The sequence below is a fragment of the Canis lupus genome, chromosome 21, assembly GCF_011100685.1.
Source record: "Canis lupus familiaris isolate Mischka breed German Shepherd chromosome 21, alternate assembly UU_Cfam_GSD_1.0, whole genome shotgun sequence".
In the NCBI taxonomy this organism is placed as follows: domain Eukaryota; kingdom Metazoa; phylum Chordata; class Mammalia; order Carnivora; family Canidae; genus Canis; species Canis lupus.
Genome location: NC_049242.1, coordinates 7,853,793 through 7,876,989, shown reverse-complemented (window position 1 = coordinate 7,876,989; position 23,197 = coordinate 7,853,793). Strand labels below are relative to the sequence as shown.

Genomic DNA, 23,197 nt, shown 5'->3' with positions numbered 1-23,197 from the left:
AAGTCTTTCATTCTATTTCAGAGTGAGATGGAACAAATACAAATAATTGCCTTCTGCTTGCCATGCTGCAGTACAGTAGCCTTTCGATTAAGAATTAATCTTCAAAAGAGGACGTGTAACTCCTGTCCCCATCTATCTCTCTGTTGTAGGGAACACTGGGAACACATTTAAGATTGAACCGGTCCTGGGCATCATCACGGTTTCCAAAGAGCCAGACATGACAACAATGGGTCAGTTTGTTCTGTCAGTAAAAGTCACGGATCAGGGTTCCCCACCAATGTCTGCCACCGCAATTGTGCGCATTTCTGTTACCATGTCTGATAATTCTCACCCCAAGTTCACTCACAAAGACTACCAAGCAGAAGTAAATGAAAATGTTGATATTGGAACATCAGTCATTCTCATCTCTGCCATCAGTCAATCTACCCTCATTTATGAAGTCAAAGATGGAAACATTGATGGGATCTTTACTGTAAATCCATATTCTGGAGTCATCACCACCCGGAAGGCCTTGGATTACGAGCGTACTTCCTCTTATCAGCTAATCGTTCAGGCCACTAACATGGCAGGAATGGCTTCCAATGCCACAGTCAATATTCAGATTGTTGATGAAAATGATAATGCCCCAGTTTTTCTCTTTTCTCAATATTCGGGCAGCCTCAGTGAGGCTGCCCCAGTCAATAGCATTGTCAGGAGCTTGGATAATAGCCCACTGGTCATTCGAGCCACTGATGCTGACAGCAACCGGAATGCTCTGCTAGTCTATCAAATTGTGGAGTCCACAGCCAAGAAGTTCTTCACAGTGGACTCCAGTACAGGTGCAATCAGAACAATTGCCAACTTGGACCATGAAACTATTGCCCATTTCCATTTTCATGTGCATGTGAGAGACAGTGGCAGCCCCCAGCTCACTGCAGAGAGTCCTGTTGAAGTCAACATAGAGGTAACAGATGTGAATGATAACCCACCTGTTTTCACTCAGGCAGTGTTTGAGACTGTCTTACTTCTACCTACCTATGTTGGAGTGGAGGTTCTGAAAGTTAGTGCCACGGATCCTGACTCCGAGGTGCCCCCGGAACTAACATATAGCCTGATGGAAGGCAGCTTGGATCATTTTTTAATGGACTCAAATAGTGGAGTACTCACCATAAAAAACAACAACCTCTCCAAAGATCACTACATGTTGATAGCTAAGGTGTCTGATGGAAAGTTCTATAGTACGTCCATGGTCACCATCCTGGTTAAAGAAGCCATGGATAGTGGCCTCCATTTTACACAAAGCTTTTACTCGACCTCAATCTCAGAGAACAACACTAACATAACCAAAGTCGCTATTGTCAATGCCATTGGAAATCGCCTTAATGAGCCTTTAAAATACAGCATCTTAAACCCAGGAAATAAGTTCAAGATAAAATCTACCTCAGGGGTAATTCAGACCACTGGAGTCCCCTTTGACCGTGAAGAACAAGAGTTATATGAGCTGGTGGTGGAAGCTAGCCGTGAGCTAGACCATCTGCGTGTGGCTAGAGTGGTGGTCAGGGTTAACATTGAAGACATAAATGACAATTCTCCAGTCTTTGTGGGCCTCCCTTACTATGCTGCTGTGCAGGTTGATGCTGAGCCTGGCACTCTGATTTACCAGGTGACAGCCATTGACAAAGATAAAGGTGCAAATGGAGAAGTGACCTACGTCCTACAGGATGACTATGGCCACTTTGAGATTAATCCTAATTCAGGGAACGTTATTTTAAAAGAAGCATTCAACTCTGACTTGTCCAACATTGAGTATGGAGTCACCGTCCTAGCCAAAGATGGTGGAAAACCCTCTTTATCCACATCTGTAGAACTTCCCATCACAATTGTCAACAAAGCAATGCCCGTGTTTGATAAGCCCTTTTATACAGCATCCATCAATGAAGACATAAGAATGGACACCCCCATTCTAAGCATCAATGCCACCAGTCCAGAAGGCCAAGGCATCATATATATCATTATAGATGGGGATCTTTATAAACAGTTTAACATTGACTTTGACACTGGGGTCCTAAAAGTCGTTAGTCCTTTGGATTATGAAATTGCCTCTGTTTACAAGTTGACAGTAAGAGCCAGTGATGCCCTTACTGGTGCCAGGGCTGAAGTCACCGTTGACTTGCTGGTTAATGATGTAAATGACAATCCCCCTATTTTCGATCAACCCACATACAATACAACATTATCAGAAGCATCTCTCATTGGGACACCTGTTCTGCAAGTTGTCTCTACTGATGCAGACTCAGAAAATAATAAATTGGTACATTATCAGATTGTCCAGGATACTTATAACAGCACAGATTATTTTCACATAGACAGCGCAAGTGGCTTAATCCTGACAGCACGGATGCTGGACCACGAATCAGTGCAACACTGCATTTTGAAAATCAGAGCAACAGATAATGGCTTCCCATCACTGAGCAGTGAGGTCTTGGTTCATATCTATATCTCGGACATAAATGACAACCCTCCTATTTTTAATCAGCTCATTTATGAATCATATGTGAGCGAATTAGCCCCCCGGGGCCACTTTGTAACTTGCGTTCAAGCCTCTGATGCAGACAGCTCTGATTTTGACCGCTTGGAATATAGCATTTTATCTGGGAATGACCGAACAAGCTTTTTGATGGACAGCAAGAGTGGTATCATCACCCTGTCCAACCACCGGAAGCAACGGATGGAGCCTCTTTACAGTCTCAATGTATCAGTCTCTGATGGGTTGTTCACTAGCACTGCACAGGTGCATATCAGGGTACTTGGGGCTAACCTGTACAGTCCTGCCTTTTCCCAAAGCACCTATGTAGCTGAGGTGAGAGAGAATGCAGCTGCTGGGACAAAAGTAATTCATGTTCGAGCCACGGATGGGGACCCTGGGGCATATGGGCAGATAAGCTACGCCATCATCAATGACTTTGCCAAGGATCGATTCCTCATAGACAACAATGGACAAGTCATCACAACAGAAAGGCTCGACCGGGAAAACCCTCTGGAGGGAGACATTAGTATTTTTTTGAGGGCCCTCGATGGTGGTGGGAGAACGACTTTTTGCACTGTGAGAGTGATCGTTGTGGATGAGAATGACAATGCTCCACAGTTTATGACAGTGGAATACAGAGCCAGTGTCAGGGCAGACGTTGGAAGGGGCCACTTGGTCACTCAGGTTCAAGCCATGGATCCAGATGATGGAGTAAATTCAAGGATTACTTATTCTCTATATAGTGAGGCCTCAGTCTCAGTGGCTGACCTCCTTGAAATCGATCCTGACAATGGCTGGATGGTCACTAAGGGTAATTTTAACCAGCTGAAAAACACAGTGCTATCTTTCTTTGTCAAAGCCGTAGATGGGGGCATTCCAGTAAAGCACTCCCTCATTCCTGTCTATATTCATGTCTTGCCCCCTGAAACACTCTTGCCTTCATTCACCCAGTCTCAGTATTCTTTTACTGTTTCAGAAGATACAGCGATTGGGAGCACTCTGGACACCCTGAGAATTTTGCCCAGTCAAAATGTCAGGTTCAGCACAGTTAATGGGGAACGGCCAGAAAATAACAAAGGGAGTGTCTTCATTATAGAGCAGGAAACAGGTACAGTTAAGCTCGACAAACGCCTTGATCATGAAGTCAGCCCAGCATTCCACTTTAAAGTAGCAGCCACTATACCCCTGGACAAGGTAGACATTGTGTTTACTGTGGATGTGGATATCAAGGTACTGGACCTGAATGACAACAAGCCAGTCTTTGAAACTTCCAGCTATGAGACAATCATAATGGAAGGGATGCCTATTGGCACCAAACTCACACAGGTGAGAGCCATCGACATGGACTGGGGAGCCAATGGGCAAGTCACTTACTCCCTGCACTCGGATTCTCAGCCTGAAAAGGTAATGGAAGCCTTTAATATTGACAGCAACACAGGCTGGATCAGTACCTTAAAGGACCTGGATCACGAGACAGATCCCACCTTCACCTTCTCTGTGGTGGCCTCCGACCTCGGAGAGGCCTTTTCTCTTTCATCCACGGCTTTGGTATCTGTCAAAGTGACGGATATAAATGACAATGCACCAGTCTTTGCCCACGAGGTTTACCGAGGGAATGTGAAGGAGAGCGATCCTCCTGGCGAGGTGGTAGCCGTCCTCAGCACCTGGGACAGAGACACTTCTGACATTAATCGCCAAGTGAGCTACCATATTACGGGTAAGTCAGCCACCTTGGCTTTCACTCTGTGTGCTCTGCTTTCTCAAGAAAGGTGGGAAGTGCCCGGGGGTAAGAATCAGAGAGAAGAAGGGAAATGAGATGGGGGTTGAGAGTAATGAACTCTCTGGGCTGAGTAAAAGATCTCTCGGCACAGTTTTTCCGTTGTTGGTTGTTGCTAACTCAGCCTTAGTTTGGAGTTCATTCGTTTGCCTGTGGCAGGTTACCAAGATTGGTACCCAGTCCTTGAGCCACTTTACTATTTAAAAAGGAGGCCAGCCAACTATCTCAGTTAAAGAAATTAATATAACAGCTTTTTTGCAGGAAGGGGCATATATTTTTAACTACATTCCTATTTCTTATATTGGTAAGAAAAACAAATCACTGATCCCAGTAAGCTTCACTTACTAGTTTTGCCTGGTAGTGAGAAGTCCTCCTATGCATGCACATGTACACACCTATACAAATTAAAGGGCATGGGAGGGGGGTGCCTGGGTGGCTCAGTCAGTTAACCATCCGACTTGATTTTAGCTCAGATCATTTTCCCAGGGTGGTGAGATCGAGCCCCACATCAGCTTCCATGCTCAGTATGAGTCTGCTTGAGATTTTCTCTCTGCCCCACCCACGTGGTCTATAAATAAATAATTAATTAATTAATTAATTAAATAAAATCTTAAAAACAAATTAAAGGTCAGGGTTTGACCTTTTGCTAAAAATCTTAAGTTGTGATTCTGAACCAGTTTTCTTGGATCCCTTTTCATCTTTCCAAATAGTAAGTAGTGGTTCAGTGGAAAAAGCCAAAATAGACAACAAATGAGATCACCCAGAGTGGACAAAACGATATCATCATTGCTCTAAGGGGCAGAGGGTTTCATGTTGGTGTCACTGATCAGAGGTAGCTTCCTGGGGGTGACTGGCTTTAAACTACAAGTGGGAAGGTTGGTGGCTTAGGAGCAGGCTTCCTAAAAACTAAGGGTTTTAAAGCTAATATTTTGATGTTGTGACATTCAAAGGTGGAACATAAGCAAAGTGCCAAAAGATTTTAAAGAATCCATCAATACTTGTAGTCAGGTGGCTTCCCTTTAGAAAAACTACATTATTCAAAGTGAAAAATGAATTAATTAGAATGCCCTCAGGACACAGAATCTGCTTAAGTACGTTAGTGGGAAAGTTAATTAATCACCGCAGAATAAGATCCACAGGAGAGCATATGTGTCAGTGCTTAGGAGTGCCACTCTTCTACATCTCTCCTCTCTTTTTTCTTTACAGAACTGTTTTCTTGATGGTGTTTTCTGTTTAAACTCTGTATGCATTTGTGCTTTATCTGATGCCTTCTTTCTTTTTCATTAAAATGTATATTTCTGCAGAAAAGACGTGAGCAATAGTGGGAAGGGAAGAAAAGTGAGTAAAACATCACTTACATTTATTTGCATTCAGTTTCAGACAAAAAGCTTTTCATATATTCTGAGGGATACTTTTCCATTGTAAAGAGTTGCTGAATTTTCAGCTTTAATTATTTATACTTTGTCTCTGAATTGTCAATGGATGATTTAAAGGGACCATCCCATCAACTTTACCAAAGTAATGAGAACAGAGTAGCTTAAAGCTACTGTTACTATTAGCAGTGCCAACCACCAACTGATTTTAATTAGATTTAACTTTTGCTCTTGATGTAACACAACTTGGCTGTGCTGCCGCAGTTTAACAAAGGACCATTAATCATTTTATTTAACAAAAGAGGTGGGCCTGCACTGAGAACATTTAATGGAGAGGTTAAATTTGTGCATGCTAAAGTAATATTCAACTAAAGCATAATTGAATCCTAGCCAGTGGTGGAGGAAAACGATATCCCAGGGAGGACCCTGAGTCTCACCAGAGCAGGTTTCTCAACCTCCACACTGTTGACATCTGGGACTGGGTGAGTCTTTGTATTGTTGGCCATGTTGTGCATTGTAGGATGACTGGCAACATCTCTGGCCTCTACCCAAGAGACTCCAGGAGCACCACCACCACCACCACCCCCCCACCCCGTGATGTGACATTCAAAAATATCTCAAAATGTTGACAGAGGTCCCAGTGTGGGGGGTGATGCATGGCTACTCCCAGCTAAGACCACTGCCCTAGAGAAATGTGCAGCCCTCATCATTTCTTCACTGTCTGCCCACTAGGGTCCATTTATCCCATGACTGTCCCTGACTTTGAAGACCCCTGGACCGGCCCCACCCCCATGCCTTAGAATTGCAAGTGTAAACTGGCACTAAAATTTCTCTACTGGGGTGCCTGGGTGACTCAGTGGTTGAGTGTCTGCCTTTGGCTCAGGTCGTGATCCTGGAGTCCTGGGACCAGGTCCCACATTGGGCTCCCCTCATGGAACCTGCTTCTCCCTCTGCCTGTGTCTCTGCCTTTCTCTGTCATGAATAAATAAATAAAATCTTTTTAAAAATTAAAATAAATAAATAGAATAAAATAAAATTCCTCTACTTCCCCCTCAATCCCTCTGGTGGGACCAGAGTCTTTGCCTTATGCTCTTTTAAAGATTCCTTCTAGGAAGTTGAGGTGACTCCATCTTTTCAACAGTATGCAGTAGGCTTTCCTTATTCATTTGCTCATTGTTGGTCTTCCCCACTAGAATGTGAGCTCCACCATGGGGGAGTGGGGATTTTTGTCAATTTTGTCTGCTACTGCAGCCCTACTGCCTAGAATAGTGCCTTCCCCAGAGCAGGTGATAGATACTTATTGAATGCCCAATGGAACGATGAGGATCTAACCAGATTCTGGGCTTCTTGCCAGTTGTCTTGTCCAGTCTTCCTCCATGTCTGAGGTGATATCGTTTCCCTCTTCAGGATGAAGTCAATGCAGCTTTCTTCTGTGCTCCTCTTCCCACCTTGTCCTCATAGCTTTTGTCTCGGTGGAATGTACTGATATGGGCAAGTAATATTGCTGGGACCATTGTCGGTGGTTTCATATCATAAAAAGCTGTTCCACTTCATCTCTTCTTCTTTTCCTCTGCTATCACCGGCTTCTCTCTGATAAATTTCATCTAATTGCAGTGATTATCTTTGAACTGCTCCCTCTCATGACCCCTCGTTAGGGCTATTTAATACTAATGGGTCTTCTTCTGTCACGCAAACTTTTCTCCCCCAAACCCCAGTGCGTGTAAGACCAGCACAGCTGTATGAGAAAGCCATCATTAAAAGATTCCTTAATAGAACTCACTGCCTTCCCTTGATTGCATAATCAACAGCTAATGAAATTGTCTTGGTAACAAGAGCTATAGTGTACTACATCCTCTCTTGAGACAAAGTGGAAAGACAATTGTATCATCCCGGGAAGAGGATTGATTGTTCACAGTTTGAATTTGATTGTCCTTCAGGGGCACTAAACAAGAGATCATCTCCAGCTTCTCTAAGTGCATTTTATTCTCGGAAAGTTACTGTTTTACGTTCCTCAGAAGCCAAGCATATAAATATCATGCTTTGTTGCAAGAGAATCAGAAGAAAGTGACTGTCAATTTTTTTTTCAGTTTTGTAAATGATACAGTCAGAGGGGCAGCTGGGTGACCCCACATAGGCTTCTCCCCGGAGGTGTAGATCAAAGCCTTTCATTGCACATCTTCAAAAATGCTTTTTTCACTACAGGAGGGAACCCCCGAGGAAGGTTTGCCCTGGGCCTGGTGCAGAGTGAGTGGAAGGTCTATGTGAAGAGACCTTTAGATAGAGAAGAACAAGACATTTACTTCCTCAATATCACTGCCACCGATGGGCTTTTTGTCACACAGGCCATGGTGGAAGTGACTGTTAGTGATGTGAATGACAATAACCCAGTGTGCGATCAGGTGAGATTTGCGGATATATCTCGGATGTATTGCTGCTTTTTACTCTGCCTTTCTAAAATTAAATCAAAACCCATTTCATTTTTCGCCTAAGGGCCAGGCTACTTTCTTCTCTTAACTCCTTAAGTTAGTGAGCTCCAGTTGGATGCAAGAGGATAGGAAAAAGCATAGGTAGCAAGTTCAGGTACCTAATTTTGCCCACCCACCCCCCCAAAAAAAACAAAAACAAAACCATAAGTCTTAAAATTAAATAGTGTTTAAGGAATCATACAGGGCCTTAGGACTTACTCTGTCGAAATCACTGATTTCATGAAAGAAAAATGGACCACTTATAAGCATAAGTGTACACAGCTGCTTAGTGGCAATATTGGTAATGAACCCAGATCTCTGAGCTCCTCACAGAGTAGCTTGTCCATCACAATACAAAACATAATAGCCAGTAAAAGGTGCAAGTATCAAATTTTATTTTCACCCTTATTGAAATTAAATCACTGTTAATTTACCTTTTCCTTACCATGTGGACCAAAAGACAATATTTGTATTCTATAGCTTGAAAAAGTCTTGCAAATGAATTTAATCCATCATACTAATGCCAGATGTGAGTAGTGACTCTTTAAGAATGGAAATATTTCAAGTAGTCAGTCATGCTTAAGAGAAAAGAGGATCATGGTCAACATGTGATATGTGTCATGGTTCCACAGGGGTGGGACTTTTGTCTGTTTTCTTCACCATTATACTCCTGGCGTCAAAGTAGTACCTACCATGTAGAGGGACTCAATCAGTATTCGTTGAATGAATGAGATTGGCTGGGAGGTAAAGCAGGGCAAAAGACATACCATGTGTCATCATCTATCATAAGACTGTTCTGTGGTGAAGGGAAAAATAGCCAAAGCTAAAATACATGAATGCTATTTTTTTTTTTACATGGATGCTATTTTAAAGAAATCATTTGTAATGAGAAATGTGGCATCAGCCTCACAAATACTAAGGACTTAATTACCTTTCTTTACCTTTGCCAGGTTGCATATACAGCATTATTTCCCGAAGACATTCCATCAAATAAAATCATCCTGAAAGTCAGTGCCAAGGATGCTGACATTGGATCCAATGGAGATATTCGATACTCACTCTATGGATCTGGAAACGCTGAATTTTTTCTAGATCCAGAAAGTGGTAAGGTGGAATGTATTTTTTGGGCAAATGCCATTGTTAATCCGTGAGAGAAGTTAAACTCTCACATGGTCTCATCACCAGTGGGTAGGTAGTGTACAAGATCCTTGATATATGCCCTGCTCTTTAGGATTCAAAGAAATACTAGTTGTACATGATGTCTGAAGATGGGTTCTCTGGACCACACAAACTGTATTTGGTTTACAAAATTTCCCCTGACTTTACTTAAATTTATTAGCATCAAGTAATTAGAAGTGTCTATTTGGTTCTCCTGTTTTTCATATCTGTGAGTTAAAGCATCTGCTTTATAAAAGAATATAGAGTTACATCACAAATATAAGTTGCAAACCAGACAGCAATGCATAGTAAGGAGAGTTTTTCTCTTTTGAAATCTTTTTGTGTTCCTTCCCAGTGCTTATTAATACACTTGTCTGGTTTTTATTAAATATTCCTGCCTAGTTTCTCCACAATTATAAGCCCTCAGATTAGCTTATATATTCAGGCAAAATCTATAAGGTCAAGGGTTATGTATGCTAAAGGCAGATGTCCCTGTTGAAGGCCAGAGCTAATGGAAAAGACATTTTTTTATGGAGGTAAATTATTTCGGTGTTGTGTACTGAATTTTTAAATGAAATGTAAAGATCGAATAATTTGCATATTTCCAATGTTGTGTTTGGTCCTCATGAATAATAACTAACTATTGAGTCTCTGATGATGGCTCCTCCCTGCCCCTCCCCTGTGTCAGCTAGGTCCTACTGGGAAGCACTTAGCCACATAGAAATATCCTACTTGTCTATATAAGCCTAGCAATTATTTATTCAAAAACTAACATTCATTGAGTACCTAGTAGACATAAAAGTACTTTATGGGATTTTTGTGGTAGGCTGCATGATGAGTAAAACAAGCCATGCCCACAAGATATTGTCAGCCAGGGCAGGAGACAGAACAGTAAGCTAATGATGATAATAATAATAGTATAATAGTAAAAGGCAGAAATAAATGAGTGCCCAGGAAGGATATTAGGGGAGTTATATGTGGGCACAGAGGAAAAAGTAGCTAATATTCCAATAAAAGGGGAAGAGGAAATGGTTTCAAAGAAGAGCTGACATTTGAACTGAGGCAGGATTCTAGTAGCCAAAGCGGGGCACTGCAGGCTGTGGTGGCAGCATGAGCAGAGAGCACAGCTCAGCTGAGGAGTGCTGTGTACAGCATTGTCACTGGTGAGAAGAGCTATGGGATGATTTGTGAGAAATGTGGTGGGAGAAAGAACTGTAGGCTGATCATGGAGGATCTTAAACACCCCACTGAAAAACCACTGGAGGTTTCTGAGTAGGAGAATGAAATAGTCCAAGCCATGTTTGAGAACTGGCTGCAGCAAGGAAGCCGTAGAAGGAAATGTTTCAGAAGTATAGATGGCTTGGTCCGAGCAATGTCTACTAATTTTATTTAAGAATGATAATATTTAATGAGTCATGCTTTTCACCAAATTGCATTTATTCACATCTGTCACTGTGCCTATTGCCACTGAAACTGGAACAGCAACCACAAAATCTCCACAGGCGCTGACACCCAGCACCAGTATAACTGTTCTGGTGGTTAAAATACAGACATAACTTACCTCTTTACCTTGCTAAATTCCTGCTGATTCAAACTCCTCAAATGTTCCCCCACCAGAATTCTCCCCCAGCAACCATAGGCCCTTCCATAGCCCTGCAAGTCAGGCTTACCCCTACACAATAGGAATCCTTCCAGACCTTGTTCTGCTAAAGCCAGCCTTGTTTTAATTGCTTTCCTCTAAAAGATGGGATGAAAAGATGTTGAGCAGAAAGACTGCCCCTTCTGGGTTTGTGGAATATTGACATGACTGACCATTAGAGAATTAAGAATTCTTGTCCATTCTCCATGCTTTTTCTGAAGATATAGCAGAAATCCAGAGACACACATAGCTTGTCTCCAGAGCAGTTCTCAAGAGGTTTCAAGGGATATGAAGATTTCCAAGGTGATAAAAGAAGGAAATTCTGATACCAAAGGTATCATAGTGGGATTAATTAATTTGAAAGCTACACAGTCCATTTGTTATTGCATGCAGAATCCCATAAACTTTTCCCCGCTGAAATTAAAATTGAATTTGCTCTGGTTTTCAAAGTATGAGACACTTGAGCCAAATGTCATTGGCCCTTCCTGTGTTGGGGATTCTTTATATACTTGATTCTCTGCTCCTCTAAGAAAGATGGTTTTTGAAAAGCCAGACCATTTATTTTCACAGGTGAGTTAAAGACCTTGGCTCTTTTGGACCGAGAAAGGGTCCCTATGTACAGCCTGATTGCCAGGGCCACTGACGGAGGTGGCAGGTTCTGCCAATCTGACATCCATTTGATCCTGGAGGACGTGAATGATAATCCCCCTGTGTTTTCTTCCGACCACTACAATACCTGTGTCTATGAGAACACAGCCACCAAGGCTCTGTTGACCAGAGTTCAAGCCGTGGATCCTGACGTTGGTAAGTCAATTGCATGGGTGAGATGCCCCCATGTTTCTTGCACCTGACATATCTTCAGACACTACCTATCCTTTCGTTTCACCAGCCCACCTTGGTTCCTTAGCCATGAGAACACATACATTAAACCAACAACCATGTGTCAGCTCTTCCACTCTTCCATGTGTGAGAGAACTCCACAAGGTGTCCTCCTTCCTCTTTCTAGGGTTAAAGAAGCTATCCTATGAGTTTCTTTCCCTTTTAATAAAGAGTTTGGGGTTTGTTTGTTCTTTTTTAAACTTTAGAAATAAAAGCTTTTTTACTTGTCCATTCCTCCTGAGCATAGTTAAAATCCTGTGTCGTGTAGCAGGGAGAATTAATTTCCATTTCTATAAAGAATTGCAGCACATGCTCCAGCTGAAATACGACAATCTCGATTTATGGTAGTGCCCCATAGTGCAAAGAACAATTACTAAATGTGCTGCCAGTCCAATGTCAATTTTTTTTAACTGCCATTTTCCATAGTCTTGGCCACATACATACTGATGTTACTAGGCAGAGTGAGGGTGGTGGAAATAAGAAGGAATTTGAACTAAAAGTTGCTAATAAACTTTGTGTTCAAATCCACTTTGCATAATGAGATGGTGAGTTAGAAAAGACTGGAGTTAATTGCTAGGTAGTCCTTTTGAGAATGCATAAGTTATCGAGGTGACTGCATGATGGAATGTAAATACAAAAGGGCGTATAGACGGCCTCTTGGTTGTGCATTTTAAGAGCTGTAAATCAGAGGACTGGAGAATGATGGGGTGTGTCTGCTATGCTAAACAGACCTTTATATAATTCAGTATCTTATTGCTTAATTCTGAGTTGAAAGAAAAATTATTGGACTAATGGAAAAGTAAATACATGATAATTAGTTGAAAACACACGTAGAGCCCAAGGTCTCTGCATATTTCCCCTTCAAGAAATTAGTGGCTGCTTTAAATTATTGCTTTTCCCTCATTTGCATAATTTTCCAGACTGAGAACCAACCCTTTAGAAGTCTGCATATTATATAAAACTTGGTAAAAAATGGTGAGCAGGAAAAGACTCATTTATTGATTTATAGCTATGGAATTCCTACAGATACTTTTTTTTTCCTTCGTAACTATATTTCACGTTTCTTTTGAAACAAGGCCTTAGAAACCCCCAGGTTCATGTATGTCCCTGAGCTCTGTCCACCACTGTCTTGTACAAATACTCTTTTTTAAAGGAGCATTACAAAACATTCTCTGGATTCCTATTAGCAGACTTTAGGGTGGTGGGGGTGGGGGACAGAAATTATTTGAATAAATCTTTTAATAATTTACATTTGAGGATGTGTAATTGAGCCATAGATGAAAATTTAAGATTAATTTTTATTTAAATTAAATTAAATTAAAATCCTAATTCTTTAAAATATAAATTTTTCTACTCACTTTCTTCATGAAGGAATGGGGTCAGTTCTGTGTACCAGAGATTAAAAACAGAAGGGGCCTAATTAGTGCACATGTTGTGGACAATGGAGGGTGGGCAGGATGTTACTGGCCCACAGATGTGGCTTGTGGTGAAGAACATGCAGTTAGCTCATCCTCCTTTTCACTTCTGAGTCAGCTGTCCAGGTTGGGAGTTAGGGAAGAAGAAATGACTACTTGGCCTTTAGCTGGACAGGGATGATAAAGTCTTTAAAGGACCAAAACCAGAATAATGATCTCATCAGCACCTGCTTCTGTTCATTTTCACTAATTAGCCAAAGGTTTATGTTCAGAGCTTCAAGAAGACACAGAGGTTGTGAGTGCTGCTCAGATAAAGTACAGTCCCCAGGCCATTGTATCTGCCTCAGAAAAGCTATAGCATAAGATCAGATCCTGGTTTCTTTTCAGTTTTTATACAACTCACTTAGCTATAAAAAAGAAAACTAAACTAGCAAGGAAGAACAAATGAACACATAAAAATGCAAACTAGGAAATCCAGCCATGTACCGGGCACCATACTCAGGAAGTGAGCGTGATGGTCTTGGCCAGAGCTTGCAGGGGGATTCCAACAGCTGAGACATCAGTCTAAGCTGTCATCAAACCAACATCCTCCAGAATTCCTGGGTGTCAGAGACACCTAAATGGCCTACACCATTTTCATTAGTGGCCCGATCAGAACACTTATTTTCTCAGGAGTACCATTTCTTGGTCTTTCATAAGGGACCACAGAGGAACGTGAGCTGCATACTGAGTTTGCCAGGTTGTTAAGTTGGCAGTTCATCTCAGGGCCAAATTGAACCTCTGGCCTGAAGCTAAGTTTGCACATGCATCATTAAACTGAATCCAGCCCTCTTGTATCTTTAGTTTGGCTTTTATAGTGTTTGAAAAAGTTTGACTTAGCTGTCAATAAAGGTCAAATTTTTATTCAAAATTTCAATTTCTGACATTTTATAAAAACAGTAACAGCCCTCAGAAAACTCCGCAATTTCAGGTACACACTCCCACAGTGGCAGGAGCTGAAGAAGTAGCAGCTGCCTTTTTGATAACAGCTAGCACTCACCAACCCTATTTCCAGCCACCTCGCTTATTTATGTTACTGCCTGACACCTGGGCCCCTTTGGGACAAGATAAGAGCTTATTTAAAAAAAAAAAAAAAAAAAACTTTTATTTTGAAAGAATAATAGATACACAGGTAGTTGCAAAAAAAATTTTGCAGAAAGTCACATATACCTTTCACCTAGCACTTTTTCCCAATGCGGACATCTTGCGTCACTGAAATACAGTATCCAATTTGGTGTTTGTGCGCGCGTGTGTGTGTGGTTCTATACAATTTTATCACTTGTTCAACTTCATGTAACCACCATCACAGAGCTCCCTCCTGCCACCCCATCATAGCCACACCAACCTCCTCCTGGCACTTCCTTCCCAATCTCTACCCCCCAACATCCACTAATCTCCATATCTGTAATTTCATATACATTATTTAAAAGAAATTATATAGTTTGTATTTTTGAGATTGGCTTTTTTTACTAAAAAAAAAATCCATCTCAGTGTTCATTCCCTTGAGATTTACCTCAATTGGATTTTGATCCTAGTAAAGAACATGGACTCCATTTTTGTAAATGAGAGGGCTATTTGGTTCATGAAACTTCTTTTGTTAAGCATATTCCTTTACCTGAAGTTATAAATTATATTTCATCACTATTTGGCTACAGTATATACTAAGCCATTATAAATTACAGAGAAAAGACATGGGTATATTCCTGTGAAATCTGATTCCATAACTTCATGAAGTCAAAGCTTATATAAGGACTTGCTAATCTTTCATATCCTGATTTTCTAATTTGAGAAAATATTACTGGTTTTAGCCAAATACCTCTCTTTTATGCAAAATTCATTATTCATAATAAAACCACACTAATGTTGGAGTAACTGCCTAAGTTAGGAACCAAATCAAAACAAAGGAGAGCTGCCTGGGTGGCTCAGTGGTTGATCCTTTGGCTCAGGTCATGATCCTGGGGTCCTAGGATTGAATCCCACATTGGGCTCCCCACAGGGAGCCTGCTTCTCCCTCTGCCTGTGTCTCTGCCTCTCTGTCTGTGTTTCTCATGAATGAATAAGTAAAGTCTTTTAAAAAAACAGAGAAGAGCAAGATAATTTCAACACCCATTTTACAAGCTCTAAAAAATAGCATGGCAACTATCTAGATTTTAGCACTAAAGTCTTAGTCTTCCTGTAAAATGGAAACATCTTCAATCCCATAAGCTAATGACATGACTTTTTGACCTAACATGCTTAAAAATATAGTACTTTGAGGAAAGATTGGGGGTCCTTTGGTTGTACTACGTCTTTGGGGTTAATATCTTACTACTTAGTCTGCCTCTCATAGGTGGGATTTGTGTCCAGCTTCCTAATTTTGAGGGTTTTCTGAGCTAGCAAAGGAAATATGCAATGATGAAGATCAGAGCTAAGGTCTGTGACCATTTTAGGCAAAGTTATATGAAAATAAAATGTAAACGTGCTCTGCAAAATATGTTATAGCTCATGATTTATTGAGAGGGCAATTTCCAGATATTTGAGATGCAAGAGGACATATTTTTCCTCTTACGGACCAGGGACATAAAACAAGGAAATCTTCTAATAAGCCACTCACTTATTCCTTTCCTATGAAAATTTCCTGCAAGGTTTGGAACTTCTTTTAGGAATTTCAGAGAAACTTGAGGGGTTCATAACATGCGTTATAATTATGTTCCATTGAATTTAACAGAAATTTAGTGAGAAAAAAAAAAAGAAATTTAGTGAGTAGCTAGGTAGAAGACACTACAGAAGGAACTACAAGATTCTCAAAGATCAGGAATGTGCAGTGACAGACCTCAGGTCATTTGCAGGAATGAAAAACATGAGTCAGGAACACACATACCTTTAACAAAAGGCAGAGCTCCCAGAATGAACAGGATTTCAACAAGCAGAGGTAGGAAGACAGGAACCATGAGGATAAAGTTGTGAAGCTGGGAACATGTGGACCCGACTCAATAATTGGGAGAGTATCATGTCATCCAGCATATTGAGAAGTAAATGAGATGAGAAAAGTAGTCTGGGCCCGACTGTGGTGGCTCACACAGGCCAGGGATTATGTGCTTAAACCAATAAGTGGAAAAGAGCCACTGAGCACTTTTGAGAAAAGAACTCATCAATTCTGGGTTTAGGAAATGCTAATCTGATAAAAGGCTCTAAAATGAGGGTGAGGAAAGTTCCAGAAGGGTATTGAAAAAGACTATAAGGGCCAAAATTAGAGTGGTGGCTTTGGGATTTAAAAGGAAGGAGGATGTCCATGTCTAACACCCACTCAACATGACTCCAATGGGGTGGGAGGGAAGGGGACAGGTGGGAGGGGTCAGCCCTGACCACTAGCACAGTAGCAGAAGCCATGGCTGGACCTCTTAGCCAAGCCATATCAGTGCACCCACAGCTGTCACAGCCCAGCCATATAGTCCCACAAGGGGGACATCCCTAGAGTGCCTGGTCCTGGGCACCAGCAGGAACCCTCTACATAAGGCCACTCCTTCAAGCGTGGGAGACACAGCTGATCCACCTAACATAAAAACAAACACAGAGAGGAGCACCTGGATGCCTGAGTCAGTTAAGTGTCTGCCTTCTGCTCAAGTCATGGTCCTGGGGTCCTAGGATCACACCCTGCATTGGACTCCCTGATCAGCAGGGAGTCTGCATCTCTCTCTTTCTTGATCTCCCCCCCTCCCTCAGCTCATGTTGTTTCTCTCAAATACATAAATAAAATCTTTAAAAAAAAGAAAACAAAGAACAAGACAAAATGAGATGGCAGGGAATATGTTCCAAATGAAAAAATAAAACAAAGATTCAGAATTAAAAGAAACAGATAAGCAATCTACCTGATAAAGAGTTCAAAATAGTGGCCAAAAAATCCTCACTGGACTGAAGAGTCCAGAAAGGATGAAGACAGTGTGAACTTTAACAAAGAAATAGAAAATATAAAAAAGAACCAATCATAGTTGAAGGATACAATAACTGAAATGAAAAATACTCTAGAAGGAATCAACAGCAGATTGGATGATGAACGGATCAGTGAGCTACAAGACAGGGTAATGGAAAATACCCAAGCTGGACAGACAGAAAGAAAAAAAAGAATTTTAAAAGAATGAGCATAGTTTTAAGCAATCTCTGGGACAACATCAAGCATACTAACATTTGCATTACAGGAGACTCAAAAGGAGAAGAGAAAGAGAAAGGGGTAGAAAACTGATTTGAAGCAATAATAGCTGAAAATGTCTATAACTGAGGAAAAGAAACAGACATCCAGGTCCAGGAGGCACAGAAAACCCCCAACAAGATGAACCCAAAGAAATCCACACCATGACATATAATAATTAAAATGTGCAAGGAGTTTGCTCCAAGTGCCAGAAGAAACATGAGAGGAAGTCACCAAGAAATGAGGAGGATAAATGCCTCACCCACTGAGGGCTCTGCAGGCATTACATTACTGAGCGGGTACAATTGGTAGAGTGAATTAATAGAAAATACAGAAATTGTTTCTCAGCATCTTCCAGAATGATGCCTTTCACTCTAAAGTTAATAGTTAGGTCCTCATATTAACCTCATATTAGAGAACAGGAAATAGAGAAAAGTGATCTTGTGGGAAAACTTTCCAATTTTTACTCAAATGTTTGTATTTCCATAGCCCTCAGATTTCTTAATTTTGCACTGCCATTCACTGTGATAATGTAAACTTGCTGTCCATGTTGGGGGTTTATTTTCTGAATATTTAATGAGGGAGTTGGTATCATGACTTCTGTACTGTGCTGTGCTCTCATGGAGCAGATACTAGAATAAACTTGGGTTTTCGAAGTATCAGTCTTGGCAGAGGAAATAAATGGCTGGCCCAGTATCTTGAAGCATTATTTGCTCTGAGAGGATAGCTCCTTATGAAGGAGCAGATTATTTATCTGAGAGTAATGTTCATAAAAATAACCCATGAGAGCTATTAAACAGAGGTCTTTCAGACCAAACTACATTAAATGAATCTCTCCAGTTGTTTTTTTTTTTTTTTTATCTCTTCTGACTCATCCTAGCTTTGTGCATATGCCCCTTATTGAGAACCATGAAAAGGGACTTGGGAAGCAAAGTGAAGAGAGGAGATAAGTTCTCAGCAAAGTGTTATGGATTAGGTACTAGAACCATGACAGAAATGCATGCTGAGAACTCTGGGTTAGTGGTTTCCTGCATCTTTATGGGACAAACTCCAAGGGAGTGTCATTCACACCAATCTATAAGGATCTCACTGCATGCTCACATGGCATTTCCTTGGTATGTGCAGTAGAGAGAGAAACAATATTCTGTTTTCCTCTTCTTATAGACCATGAATCTTAGATTAGGACCCCATCCTTATGACCTCATTTAACTTAATATCTCCTAAAAGCCCCATCTCAGATCCCTGGGTGGGTAAGGGGTGTAGCTAGCGCCTGCCTTCAGCCCAGGGCATGATCCTGGAGTCCCGAGATTGAGTCCCACTTTGGGCTCCCTGCATGGAGCCTGCTTCTCCCTCTGCCTTGTCTCTGCCTCTCTTTCTGTCTGTGTGTCTCTCATGAATGAATGAATAAAATCTTTGAAAATAAAAAAAATTAAAAAATAAGCCCCATCTCCAAATACAGTCACATCAGGATTAGGTCTTCAGCATATGAGTTTTAGAGGGACACAATTCAGTGTACAGCACTCTGTCACTCTCCTGTGGATCACTCACCTTGGTGAAGAGAGCTATGATATTTGAGGCAGGCCTATGAGAGGCCCACATGACAAGGGACTGAGTCTCTATTAGCAACTAGATGAGTGAGCTTGAAAGTGGACCACCCACCCCCGTTTGAGCCTTCAGATAAAACTGCATTCCCACGCAACAGGGAAATGAGAAACCATGGGCCATAGCCAGCCAACTAAGCCACGCCTGGATTCCTGCCCCCACAGAAACTGTGACATACTAAGTATGTGCTGCTTCATGCTAAGTTCTGGGGTAATTTGGCATGGAGTAATAGAGAACTAGCATATTAATGCAAGTGTGTGGCCTTTGGAATTATGTCCACATATCCTTAAGAATCCCTTGCTATAGTCATTATCCTCCCACAGGCTCCACTCTGTGAGGAAAAAGCGCTCTGATGCAGGTCAGTGGCAATTAAAACAGGGCCCTCCCTCAAGAAGGAGTGGTTCAGACAATTTGGGAACAGGCTGCTTCGACATGGCAGGGTGAGTGGTGATGGCTAGCACATTGGCTGCTCCTTGTTGCTATTCTTGTGGTTTCCTGGATTCCTCCTGGGGCAGTAGGCCCACTTCTGTGCATCATACCCTAGAAGATCTTGGAATGTCACTCTGAAAAGGCCCTGAAACAAAATCCAATCCAAAACTTTTTTTTCCAGGTGAGGAAACTGAGGCCCCTAGATAGAGTCCTATCCAAGATGACTTTCTTAGTGGCAGAGCAGGATCTAAAAGGAGGGTATCCTGACATCTCAGTCCAAGGCTCTTTTCTATATTCTAGTAATTTTTGCCAGAAGATGTTCCAAGAGGGATTCAATTCTGATTCAACCTGTCTGCTCTTAAGGACCATCTATTCTATATCTTTCCTAATGCCTTAGAGCTTGTCACCTCTAAGCTGCATAGGTCAGTGATTTTAATGTGTTTTTTTTTTCTTCCCCAAAGCTCTGTTATTCTCTAAAGTATTAAATCTCTGAAGGTAGCTGAGGGACTATTAAAATGTTCATAAAAATTAAATAATCCCTCTAAAGACAGTGAGACATAAGCCATTTCTGGAGCATTTGTGGTTGAAACTCTTTGTTGTAGATATCAAAAATTTTAATGTCATGTTTGAAGCCTTTCTCCAGAGATCCCAAAACAGACACCTGTAATCTTCCTATGGCAGAAGAGCTGTTGATATTCTCAGCACAGATGGAGAAAACGAGCTTCAAAAAGATTAGGTTGCTCCTTTCAAGCTATCTGGTCAATGGAAGAGGTCCTGAGCAAAGGTCTCCATGGCCCCATTAAACCCTGAATTCTTGACCTCCCACCAGCATCAGGATACCTTCTGCAGTCACACCTGTGACTAGATGGTGGACTGTGGCACCCCATCCCATCCTTGTCACATTGGCCTGTCACTTTGGGAAACAACATCATACTGTGGCTTTGGGAGGAGACAGATTAAACATTCCAGTTCCAGCCTCTATTAACTATCTAACCTTAACTAAGTTCCTCCTCCCTTTTGAACCCCAATTCAGGGAGAAATTCTCCTCCCTGGAGAAATGGAGATATGAATTCCTTGTTTTCCCACCAGACAATGAGCTCTTGGAGGGCCTGGGACACCAGCTTCTGCACCAACCACCCAATACCTGCTCCCTACCTGTATGCTAAACTGCCAAGTTGTTGAGAAAACAACATTAGATATTCCATGTTAACTCCCTAATATTATGTCTGGTGTGTATGTAGGTTCCTTCTGCCAGAGGCTTTCACTCACAGAGTCTGGACTATGTCATGGAGGAAGCCTCAGACACTGAAAATTACTTTCTCCAGGCCCACTGGAGAGAATGTGAGTGCTTTATATCACATAGAGCTTAATTTGGGAATATGAGATGACCCTCTATACCTAAGATTTTAGGATCCCTTCAGTTGATTAGAGCCCTAGGACCTACCACCTCCCAAATTCCAGGATCCAACAATAGAGAAAAAATAACAGTCAGACAAACCAGTTCCCTGGCTGTCCATGAGAATCCCTTTGGGAGCTTTTAAAAATAAACAGGCAAAAATAAATAAATAAATAAATAAATAAATAAATACATAAATAAATAAATAAACAAACAAACAAACAAACAAACACAAATAAGCAAGTGCTCCACGTCCAAAATCTGATTTGGAAAGCCTGGAATAGGACTCGATATACATTTTTTTCCCCTCAAAATGACTGTGATACCTTTTCTGGTTTAGAAGACTTTGCATCTGACACATATGAATTGTTATCATTATTATGGTTTTTAAAATCCTATTTCTTCCAGCACCACTTGGGTGGCTCAGTCGGTTAAACATCCATCTCCTGATTTCAGCTCAGGGTCATGGGATCATGAGATCAAGCCCTGAGTCAAGAGCCTATGCATGGAGCCTACTTTAGATTCTCTCTCTCTCTCTCTCTCTCTCTCTCTCTCTCTCTCTCTCCTTCTCCTGCCACCCCACTCGCAGGCCCATTCTCTCTCAAAAATGAATGAATCAATCAGTCAATCCAGTTTCTTCCAAGTACAGGGTCAAAACAAATGAAATAGCTAATTCCTTCCAGAAAGAAATATCTTAGTGAAGGGTTTTGGCAATTGCCATCTATGGGCAGGGAATTCTGATTTCTAACTGTGAGTGGTGGTGTGATTCATTCCAATGAGGATGCTCACCCATTCCCATGCTGCTTCATTCCTGGATGCTACAGGGTTGGTTAACAGGCCGTTGAGCTCCTCTGTGGGTCAGTCCCCATCCAGCATGCAGCAATGAGGACAGGTTTACGGGAGTGCTGGTGTCCTGGGGAATTTCCACCTAGTCCTGGGCATTTTGTGCAGACACCACAGACCACCCCACTTTGACTTCCTATCTCTGCAGGGTATGTTGAGGCTCAGTGGAGTGTGCCTATCAGCTTTGCCACAGGTTACTCACTATCATTTCACCTTGTGACACCTCCTTGACAGATGCAATTATGTTGTCCATCATCTGTGGTGAGCTCTTTAAATAACTTCTCACATGTTATGAAATGCTTCTCACTGGGACAGCCTCTTCATCTCACTCCTCTGGTCTCCCTCCTTCTCTCTGCTAATTCACCCATTAACCTACACCCAGCTTTTCATTTACTCCAGCTCTAATTGTGTATAACAGCTTTGGTAATAGGCTAGCGGTTCTGAAAATAGACAGCTTTGGCTCCTGCCATTCTAAACTTCTCGTTTAGCAATTCTGAGCCATTTTGCCCTTCTCCAAGCACCCAATATCATCATTCTTTACTTCGCATGTGTTCACTTCACCCAAAATGCCCCTTCTTCTCATCACTTCTATACTTTGTACTCTCGACAACTCCTATCTTTCCTTCATGAATCAGTTGAGTTGTTTTCTTCCCTGAGAAATGTCCCTTGGCTGTTACTCTCCAATAATCAACTATATCCATGCTTGTCTCCTGAGAGATGGGAAACTCTGAGGGGCTATGATTCTTCTGTGCATCCTCAGTGCCTGAGGATTTATTGGGTGGAAGTGATTCATTGGATAGATGAATGATTGATCCAGTGGTCGTACATATTGACCCACTTAGGAAATATTTTTAGTGTTATCACTGGTCACCCAGTGTAGAAGTTCTATGCACCAATAAAGATGAAGTTTTGAGCACTTTGATGAATTACACTTGACTGTCCCAGGCTTAGCAAAGTGCCAAGTCATAGATGGTAGGGAGGTTTATGCCCAGATGGGTTGCAGCCTTTGAGGTATCAAGAAAATGGTGTCACTCACCAGCACAGCCAGCTATATGGGAGTACATACAGCCTTTGCAGGTATACAGACCCCTTGCTTAGAAGGGCTTCATGATGTTTTAATGCTCTGCTGTGGCTATGCTGAACTTCACAACCTTTTTTAAAACAAGGGGCCCCTCATTTTTCTCTTTCTAAGAACCTCACAATCATGTTGCCAGTGCAACCCAGCAGAGCTGGTGCCAGCCCAAATGGTGAGTCCCCAGGAAGTCAATGGAATTATCGGGATCTCCCTGATTCTATGACTGGGGCTACATTTTGTCCTTTTTGACTATTCAAAGATCTCCAAGATTCTTGACCCCAAAGTTGGTATTTTGCCTGGGGTAATGTGCCAGGGTTAGTCATCACTCAATGAAAACTTGTAAAAGACACTTAAAACAGAAATAATCAGAGAGTCTACTTAAAATGTAACTTGAAAAATAATTGCAATTCTATGGACCTCCTAATGGCAACTTTCT

The 23,197-nt window shown here is 41.6% G+C and overlaps 1 protein-coding gene across 2 annotated transcripts in view; it reads left to right on the top strand.

The window, feature by feature from the left end:
- Window positions 1-23,197, top strand: part of FAT3 (FAT atypical cadherin 3) — a 643,002-nt gene that overhangs the window by 552,306 nt on the left and 67,499 nt on the right. For both annotated transcript variants that reach the window (XM_038568333.1, XM_038568332.1), the window contains exons 10-13: window positions 150-4,223; window positions 7,859-8,055; window positions 9,072-9,225; window positions 11,489-11,722. In XM_038568333.1, coding sequence (XP_038424261.1) covers window positions 150-4,223; window positions 7,859-8,055; window positions 9,072-9,225; window positions 11,489-11,722 — 4,659 coding nt within the window. The remainder of the gene's footprint in view (window positions 1-149; window positions 4,224-7,858; window positions 8,056-9,071; window positions 9,226-11,488; window positions 11,723-23,197) is intronic.